Source organism: Rhopalosiphum maidis, chromosome 3, assembly GCF_003676215.2.
Source record: "Rhopalosiphum maidis isolate BTI-1 chromosome 3, ASM367621v3, whole genome shotgun sequence".
Taxonomy (NCBI): Eukaryota; Metazoa; Arthropoda; class Insecta; order Hemiptera; family Aphididae; genus Rhopalosiphum; species Rhopalosiphum maidis.
Window position 1 is genome coordinate 46173145 of NC_040879.1, and position 11195 is coordinate 46184339.

Sequence of the window (11195 nt, forward strand, 5' to 3'; positions counted from 1 at the left end):
TTTTCAACTACAGAGATACATTTTTTTGGTCCATTAATCATTAAGCAGTTTATAAAACCATTTTGGCTGGTCTCAGAAGTAATGATGGCACAAACATTGTGTTATTAATAAATAAATTTAGTAAATGTTTAAAAAAGGCTACTCAAACAAATTCACCTATTTCCTTAGTGACTACTTTAAATGTGCCTATTATTCATGATTGTTAGTTATTGATAAATAATAGATTTAACTACAACTCTCATTAGAGAATTGTAATAATCGCCTTAATAATTTACATTCGTTTTAAGTAGAGTAATTGAAGTACATTTATATGGATAAAGGTAGATATATTATAGGGCAAGGGATGCTATAACATCCTAGTATTCTAACCAGTTCTGAGTTTGACTGTTATGATGATTACTGGAGAAAATTGCTGGATATATCTTAATTTCGAGGAGGGAGGAAATAAACTTAAAATTTACAGATATAATGAGGTTTAACCCTTCCTTTTATTTTAATGTTGTAATAATAGTGATGACTAAAATCCTAAAAGGGAGGGGGGATTCATCAATAACCTTCCTGCTCTCTGATATCCGCCACTGCTGGAGAAACACTGTCAGAGGTTAGTAACAATGACGAATAGCTGAATAAATTGTGTGGTAATAATAATACTTATTTCTTAAATATTTTTTGATTGTTATTTTTACAATAATTTGTTCTATAACTATTATAATTTTTGCAACAATTTGAATTATGTTTTTTATTATTTATTATAATTTGAATGTTAAGTAGAAAAATATTGAAAATCAAATAACTACAATTAATTTAAAAAAAGCAGTAAATTTTACATTTTTTCTTTTCTTTTTCAAAATATTTAACAACTATAAAAAACGATAATTACTACTACAATAATAATATAGTTGCATAAAAAGATTTTTATTAAATTATAATTAAATTTAAATAATTAATCACAATTAACAATTATACCACATAAGTACAAGAAGTTAATACTAACTTGTGAAATATTAAAATAACCTAATTATAATAAAAATAATAATTCATTTTTTTTAATCACCTTGTAATGAAGCAATTAAATGCACTGCAAAAATGAATCATTGTTTAATTTTGCCTATAGAACATCTACAATTCTATGAATTATGAGACAAACACGGTTATTAAAATAGCTAAAATTGACGGTCGTGGATTACAATATTATGCCAGTAGCCACTATTCACAACTCACAAGCCAGTAGCATTAGAAAGTGAATACGATACGGCATAGACATATTATTATTAGTAGTAATAATAACTAGTAATATGTTTAGTAATATGTTTATGCGATACAGCGTATAATCGATAAAGACAGAGATAGAAATATCTAAAGTTAGAGTGCCTTACCTAAAGTATTCGCTGTCTTTTTCTAACACACTCGTTTGTTTTATTTATATTGGTCATATGGGCTATGAGGGTTCCAGTTATTATACAGTTCAATGGATAATTTATATATGAATGAACATAATAAAAATTGTTGTACTTTTATTAATAATTATCATATTATCATTATAAGACTGTGAATAATTGTATCACCACAGAGTACAGACAAACGTCAGATCATAGACAAGACGTATATTACTAATATGAATGATGTGAATGTCACAGAACAATAATAATAATAATAATAATAAAAAATATAAATATTTAATTTTTAAAAGAATGTTTGGTTGGTTCGGAGTACTTTGGACTGTTCAGAGTAATAATACATCGGAGTAGTTGTAAGTCGTAACAGTATACTAACGGAGTATTGAAACTGATCATATTAAACTATTATTTAAATGTATTAATATGATTGATGTATCTTTGCCATTTGCCATAATTATAATATAGTGTACTAATAAACTGTATAAAAATATTGGTTAATACAATAATATATTAAATAAATTGTGTTCACAGACCACAGTTTACTAAAGTGTAATTAATAGTTTTACACTAGCAATGATCAATATATTAAAATATTAACACTTTATTTTAGTATATTATAATAAATAATAATGTATACATTTTTTAAATTTTGTTTAATATTTAACCTTACATGCTACAACTAGAATAAGACTGCCACAGTTCAAAATTTATTAATTTTTAGTAAGGACTACTTTTGAATAGTAAAAAAATAGCTCTATAAAACGCAAGAACATCACAATAAATATAATTTTTCATTTAGCTACTAAAATACTGTGTCAGTATTGAATTATTAAATTTATTGCTAATTTTGAAAGCAAGAGAGCCATATTTACTTTATGATAGTATACTTTTTTCAATTCATTCAATTTATCACTTACATCAAAATTCAAGACTGCCTTATTTCGATTTGTGGTGTTTTTGCACTAAATAAAATCTTATTAACATCTGATATAACATTAATTTAAAAATATGTTATGCATACATTTTATTTTGGCATTGAAGAAAATAGGAATGGACAATTTGGGGTCCAAAATTGTAAATTGTACTGTACTCATGAATTGGTAAATCAGGTGCTGTGTGTCGGTAGTACATTTTATTTTAGTTTAGCTAATTGACTTCACTTCTACAAATTAAATATTAAATAATTATAATATTTTCATAAAATATACTCTATGAATATTTTAAATATTAAATAAAATTAATTATGATAAGAGATATAAGATAGCGCGCGCACTGATATATACCTCCACTTTTACGTTGATGCCAACCGCATTCACTGGCGTGAAGCACTCGTGTATTGAATAGTAATATTTGATAACAACGGTACTCGGTTGGTACTTTTTTGTTTTCGGATCTCGAGCCCTATCATTATTCTGATAAATGCTAATCACTTTCCAGTTCACTACTTCACAGTTAGTTAGTGGGCCAAAAGTTTGCATTTTAATTACGAACAAAATTTGCGAGATTAATACAATTTGTAAACTATAAACTATAATATTATCCTTTTTTTTTTTGTTCATTAATATGTTCATAGTTAGTTAGCTTTATTAAATAGTCTTTAAGAACCGCCTCAATTCTTTCATTTTCATTATAATTTGTGAAAAAGGTCTTCTGATGCGAGTTATACATACCAGTGTTTGAAATCGTTCTTTGTAATTAAATCTATTTTGCACCTAGATTTATTTTACAAAATAACGTAAACTTTTTTTGCTTTGGAAATGTCCAGTCAACAGTACGACGACATGGAACTTACGTATGTATTTACAACTATTGTTGCATTTAAATTGCATCTATGACTAATATTTATTGTTAGACATATTATATACATTTATTGAAAAGTTAAAAGATCATGGCTTAAAACAATTCTGAACATAAACCATGTTTAGTTATATTAATTTGATAGTTGGTAGTCTTTCCTTTTGCTTTGAGTAATATTTATAAAAACTTATAACTGACTTCAATGTACTAATCATTAATCAATAACTATTGTGTATTGAATACAAATTAGTTAATACCCTAATTGGTAAAATGTTGTTAGTTTGTTACAAACAAGAAAAAAAACATTTTCTTTTAATAAAGAACTGATTAGGTAAAATATGAAATAACTTATACAATAGATAAGTAAATACATGATTCAGTACTAATTAAGTGTTAGTCTTAATAAAGTGTATTTGTTAAACATTTTCAGTACTTTCAAATACATATTCCTAGCCAATAATGTATGCTCTTTGTTATACTGAATACCTACATACATAACCTATACATACACATCACATGAGTACTAAATTATTCTATGGACATTCTGTTTTGTTAATTATTTATTAATTAAAAATATTACTAACTATTGACTATAGTACATATTTTTCCACATGTATGTATGTAATTTGGTATTACCAAATAATATGCTTTATTAAGTAGTTTAAGGGCCATTCTTACAATGTCCGGTTAAGCATCGATTAACGGTAATTGGTTGATAACAGATTTTATTACTGGCAGAACTCCGCTGATTAAGTATCCGTTAACGCTTGACTGGACATTGTAAGAACAGCCCAAATAGATATTATTGAATGTTAATAGCTGTGTTATCTATGTTATTTACACTATGGATGTTGTGTTGTGGTTATAGATTCCTGTATTTAAAGGCTCTAATATTCTAAACAAAAATAACATCTTATACATTAATAATTTTCGTATATGTATTTATATATGTATGGTACCAGTGTACCATAAAATAATATGATAAATTATTATATTCAATGTGCAAGAAAAATTGACTTATTTATGTGCATACACAATGTATTCTTACACTGGTACTGACATTATAAATAATATAAATATAAATCCTTGTTAGTCAAATCCAATAATATAATTTATTATATTATAAATATACCTATAATTAATATTAAAAAAAAACTATCAAAAACAAATTAACAATCAACTATAATAAATATATTACTTTTATAAAGGTAATATGGTAGTACTCAATAATTATTATCATAGATTTAAATGACAATAGATATGTAACACCAATGCAATAATTTATCACTCATTATTTTAATTTGGGTTTGACTCACCAAATGAACATGATGGCAGAAGATGAGTAGATACTTATTTCCCACCTAATCCTGCTATGATGCACCATTACTGAGTTGAACTTAAATTGAATAATGAGCAATAATTAATGATTAAATTGGCATTGCCAGTGCTATACTTTGAATTTTAGTTTAAATATTCTCTGTAAAAAATAAAAAAAAACATAACAATATAATCATAATAATTATGAGATATCCATCAAGATAAATAGTTTAAATGAGTGGATTATGAGGATTTTATAAAAATATACTGACATGTTATAGAATATTGTGTGACTCAGTAGTCATAATCAGCGCAATGTTCTATACTGTAATACAGTGTATTGTGTTTTTACTTATAAAGTTGTTTAAATTGTAAGTAATGTGGACATTTTAAAATCTAATAGTTATACAAAAAAAGATTTTGTACAATAAGTAATGGGTATATTATGTATACTTTAGAACATATAGATTGTATTTCTAAATTATATTCTATAATTATACAAAAATTATATATTATATTTTAGTATTTTTTTTCATATGTGTAGTTTATTTACCATGAATGTAAAATGTGATGTTTTATGCTTAGATATGTTAATTACATTTTTTTTATTACTAAAATAAAATTTTATTTACAGAGCTGAAAAGGAATTAGAAGCATTAATAGTTGCTAGTCAAATGGAGTCAAATTTTGATATAGATAAAATACTGAATGATAAGGCAAAGAAGAGAAAGTTTACTAAAACAAATGTCAAAAATCTTATCAAGGTACTTTTATTTAAGTATAGTTTTAAAATCTATGTAATTCATTATTTTTTTCTATAAAAATGGATCAAGTTAAGTATCAAATTTGTAATAAAAAACAGAACTTATTTTTTTGTGATTAGTAATATAATATATAATACATAGATTTTTAAATTAAACATTTTCCAAATGTTAAATTTTTAAATATAAAATATTTACAATTATTTTATCCCTATATTGAATGGAAATTTGTATTTCACTTAAGTATAAAACGGTTTTAACAATAGCTAGTTATAATAAAAATTTACTAGTATTTTTATTTCCAGAATGTAATTACAAATGCTGATGTTGCTACAATGCTGCGTCAAACTTTAGATGATAATATAGACGGAAATTGCTTATATGAACCAAAATTTACTAGAGCAAAAATAAGGTAGAGTGAATTATTTGTATTTAACCTTGCTATGTTTAATGGTGATTGTTATAAGATTATAGAACTTTAATGTTTTTCGTTCTACCTTATAAAATTATTTGTTATTTTTGTAAGTCTTTCAAAGACGTTAAAAACCAATATTATATAAAAAGAATAATTTGATTATTACAGAGAAATGTTGAATACTTATCCAACTTCTGCTCATCAATGGTCTACAAACCAGCAACAATCTATCTTATCAGAATGTACATCATTGATTGAAAAAGAATTTCCTGATGATTCTGAAGATGAAGAGTATCATCCAGACAAAATGTTTGAGGAAGAAGAAGATGAGGATGATGATGATGAATTTAAATTAAGAGAAATTAATAAATCATTTGAATCAGAAAATGATCCTGAAACCAATGATAATAAAACTATAGTTGATGTAAATGAAAAGGTACAAATTAATAAATATTGTTATATGCAGTAATTTAACAATACTCAAAATGTGTTTGATTTGTTTAGGAAACAATTGGAATGCGTACAAGATCAAAGTTTTCTTTAAATGATACCCCATTAGAAATAATTGAACAAGCTTTCATACCACCAGATATTACTGAAGATATGTATGATTCAGCTTGTGAAAATGATGAATGGATAGAGTTTCTTAGTGAATTTACAAAGCCTTTAGGTGTGTTTAATTTATTGAATGTGATTATAGTTAATATGGTTATTAGGTTTTGAAAATAAAATTATCTTTTATTATAAACATTTTTACATTTAGAATTTATAGTATGTATTTTGTCGTAGTTCTTTAGTAATTACGTAACTTAATACATAAATGAAATATAAATAGATAGGTATAGACTGAAAATAAATTCTGGTTTATTATTAGTATTCTAGAATATATTAAAATACTTATGATTATTTTGTCAATTACTTTCATTTATTTTTTAAAATCGAGTTCTTTAAGATTTAATATAATTATATATATGTATTATATGTTTACTTATTACTAATTATTATTATTTTGTTTTAGAGTTGGTTCAAAATGATGACGGCGAAGATGACCCAGAATATAATGTTCTTGGTGATGATGATTTTACTAATGGTAATTTCTAAGATAAATAGAGTATAATATTATGTATTATATCAATATATTTAAATTTAATGATTAAATAATTGTGATTTATAATAGTTGATAAAGAAGAATTTCGTATTGATAAATCAGTGAAGGTTACACGTAAAGAGTATAATGATTTAATGAATGAATTGAACGAATTTACTGAAAGCTTCCTCGAATTCAATGGTGAAGAAACATTAGAAACTCCTACCGATATTATAGAAATTGATAATGATAAGGTATTCAATCTATAATTTTTTTATATATCTATTATTTTTAATAATTTATTTTATTTATAGAATGCTGTTAAACCTAAAAATGATGGTCAATCTATTCCTGTTCATGCCTGTATTCAAAATAATTATGATTGGAAATCAAGTACTACTAGCAGTACTTTAAATAATAAAGTAATAATATATATTTTTTTGATTTATTCAAATTTTTCATTAAATTTTATTTATATTATTATAATTTTGTATGATTATTGTTTATAGAACGCTGTTAAACGTACAAATTGTCAATTGAATCCAGTTTTTATGTTAAATTGTTCTAATTCAAAATCGATTACTAATTGCTCTACAAACAATTATGCAGAACCAATAGAAGTGGCCACTTATAACACACAAATAGATAAACAATTTAATGTTTCAGAGTTTAATAATAGTTTAATTAATATCAATGAACAGCTTGAAAAGCGTAGTTGTATACTTCCTTTACCAACATCTAAAGAAAATTCTCAGTTAGGCATTGAACAGCACAATACTAACGAAGACATTTCTGTGATAACAAATATAGTTCCTCAATTTGTAAATATTAGTCAAGTAAATATAATGACACAAAAACAAATTATTTTATTTAAACAACAACTCACACAACATGTTCAATTAATAACTCAAAATTACTTGTTAAGCTCAATGTCAAAAAAGTATCAAAATAATTGCAGAAAATTTAAAGCTATGTTGGTAAGTTATTCAATTTATTTTGGATTTGATTATGATTCATTTAAATATTTATTGATTTTTAGGTACAAATAAAAGAATTTTGTAAAGATAAAAAGTATGTACCAATTAATATACATCCTTCTTTAAAATTTATTCGAGATTGGACTGAAGTTGTAACCAGAGAAAAAGATATTAATAAGTAATATATTTAGTACCTTAAAAATATTTCTTACCTTAATATAATGTATTAGTCTCCATCATCCAAATGTACAACATGGCAAGTGTTTGTTCAGTAGAACCAATTTTGTTTGTAAGCCTAAATATTATTTAAGTAAAATGACCTATTATCAAACATATACAGGATGATACTTTTATCATTTAACACTCATTATTTTGTCACATAGTGAATTTTTCATTTTTTTTTTTTAAATATTTTGTTTATGCTTTTTTCAAACTAAATGAAATTTTTATTTTTTTCACCTTTTTATTTAATAGTGAAACCACGACACTATCAACTTTATTTTCAAATGGCAACCTATACATAAAATGTACTAAATTAATATTTCAATTATTTTAGCTACGAATTTTAATGTTCAAATTATTATTTTTTGTTAATTTTTTAGCGAGATATAGTTTTTCAAAATTAGATGGTTTTCAGTTTTTATAATACTTTATGTTTTTGAAGACCAGTAGTCACATGGGTAACAAATAATAATAATAGACACATGTTATTTTCATATGTAATTAACTCGTTATCAACTATTGACGCAGTGATGAACTTTGTATCTGTAATTATCAATGCCTCAAATGCTGTAATAACCTGTAGAATGAAGGGGTGAAAAAATAAAAATGTTATATAGTTTTAGAAAAGCCTGTAACTAAAAATTTTGAAAAAAGTCAATACTTTTTAAAAGAATGAGTGTTTAATAATAAAAGAATCACCCTGTTTAATATAACATATATTAAAAACAATATTGAAATATTTTGCATACTCATAACTTACTTAAAAATTAAATTACCATAAAAAACCGACTAAAAAGTACAGATAATGTTTTTACCCTTTAATTTGATAATAGGTAATTTCACTCTAATATTTTAGCTGAACAAACAAAATTGGTTCTATTGACGAGAAATCTGCCATGTTGTATGTTTGTAAAATACAGCAACAAATGGGCGTGCCATTTCCTTAACTTTAATTTTTTAACAACTCAAGAAACGAGTTATATAAAAAAAAAAAAAAATGTCTGCCATTTCAATTTTATTTATCTATTAAAATTTTTATTTGATTCATCATTCATTTTTAATTTAATAATTATCATCACTAAGCATTTTATTATTATTTTTAGTGACTATGTTGTACTACCATTACACGTGAAAGAGTTTATGCTATATTATGATAAACCTGTGTTTATCTATCCTCAGTTATTACCAACAAGAACTTACCATCATGAAATTGTAAATCATCCTATAGGATCTTCAGAAGAAAAGTATTGCCTTTGATAATTTTTAGGACAGTACATCAATATTTATTCAATTTGTTTCTTTACTGTAAAACCATATGAAAATAAATTGTATAACAAATATGTAAAAGCAGTTTTAATACTTAAATAAAAAATGGAAGTCATTATCTATAGTTTATTCGAAATAAAATCATTACCCAGTGGCAGAGATGTGTGCATCGGCGTACAGATAGTTGACTCGGTTGGGTTGACAAACAGATGTTGTCTGACCACTGCCCAAGTAATGATATCATTTTGAATAAATTATAGAAGCTTATTAAAAATAGTAATTACTCTAAATTCTTTGAAGTGCTAATAGTGTCTTAAGATAGCAATATAAATCATAACAATGCTAAAATATTATTTCTTTAATATATTATCACAAAAACTATGTAACTAATAAATGACAGTTGTTTTACTATGAAATACAGTTAAAAAATATTGATGTTACTGCTATATACATTTTTTAAATTTAAATTTTATTATAAATATTACTAACATTTTTTTTTTTTGTATAGACTTTTGGTATTAAAAATAGATTATATTTATAAGAAGTTGAAAGAAAGCGCTAACACTCGAGCAAAACACAAAAAACATAATTTATCCGACTTGTTGCCAATGATATTAAAAACTGTACATAGGAGATGGTTTTCACACAGAACTATAAGATACTTAAGACAATTAATAACACGACAGAAAAATTCTTTTGAAATGAATGTTATTAAGGTATGTTTAATGTTTATTATGATTGTTGAAATTAAATTTAAATTTGTGTGATTCAAAGTAATAAGTAAATTACAAAGTCATTTTGTGTTTATAAAAAATATTTCCAGTACATTGAATTTTATTGTGAAATGTTTTTACAAAGGAAAAAAATTGTTTTATATTTAATAATAATGCTATAATGTTATTTTATATTGAAAAATTCATGTAGTAATAGAATTTAGTTATAAAATTAAAAAAAATGTATTGTTTTAATAAAAAATAATAATAACCATTATAAAAATATTTCTGTACCTTTGTCAACAGAAATTAGTCGGGTCACTGAGCCTGGTTGTTTTAGTCTTAGGAGCAATGATAAATTTAATTTAAGCAATTTTTTATTTTTAACATCTGGTGTTTATAATGTTTAAATGTGATTTTTATGTTTCAGAATTATTTAATACATGGTAAAATTGAAGAATCTTCTTATGTAATTGATATTAAAGCTCTCTTTTCGAGAAAACGTTTATACGAGTGTGATGTTCGAAAGTTTCCATCAAGTTGGAAATCAATTAGAAACCAATTAAAGTTAAGAAAATAGAATTTTTCCTTTTTTTTTTATCTTCTTCATATTAAGCTTTTAAATAATAAGTCAAGGATTAAGTACTATTATATTTATTATATTATTAAAATAAAGACAAATAATTGATTAGAATATTATATTTTTATTCTATATTTTAATGAAAATGTTAAATGTTAAACATAGGACATTACTTTTTTTTTTATAAGGTTTTAAAATATCATTCCTCTTGTTCAGTTCATTTTACAGGTATTATCTCTAGAAAACATGGTTAATAGCTCCTTCTATTTTGATTTGTACCCAAGCGTAATATAAATATTTTACCTGAATTACAAACTACCATATCATAATGATGTTGTACACTCTAACTAGGTTACATGTATGGTCCACAAGAAAAGTAAACCATTTTGCGTATGCAGACTAACTGCAGTGACTTACTCTTCAAGAAAAATCATTTTTGGTACATAAATAGATTATATAGCTACCTATACCAATACCATAACATATATATTTAATTAAATGATTAACGTACATGTGTTATCGTATCAGTTATGTGCATAGTATCTATATATTATATATTATATATCAAAATCAAATAAAAAAGATTGTTAGGAAAAAGTATAATAGATACAGTTGTTGTGGTTGGAAACACTTTTATTAGTTCATTACATTAAAACAAACATA

The 11195-nt window shown here is 24.2% G+C and overlaps 1 protein-coding gene across 1 annotated transcript; it reads left to right on the forward strand.

Annotated features, from left to right (window-relative positions):
- The first annotated feature begins 3154 nt into the window (after nt 1-3154).
- On the forward strand, nt 3155-10628 carry LOC113556926. The gene is made up of 13 exons (XM_026962158.1): nt 3155-3189; nt 5146-5275; nt 5578-5684; nt 5856-6123; nt 6192-6357; nt 6706-6777; nt 6865-7028; nt 7089-7196; nt 7284-7751; nt 7814-7929; nt 9077-9217; nt 9748-9955; nt 10383-10628. Exons 1-13 carry the CDS (start codon nt 3155-3157, stop codon nt 10530-10532), a joined length of 2133 nt encoding a protein of 710 aa, XP_026817959.1. The 3' UTR covers nt 10533-10628.
- Nucleotides 10629-11195: the final 567 nt, after the last annotated feature.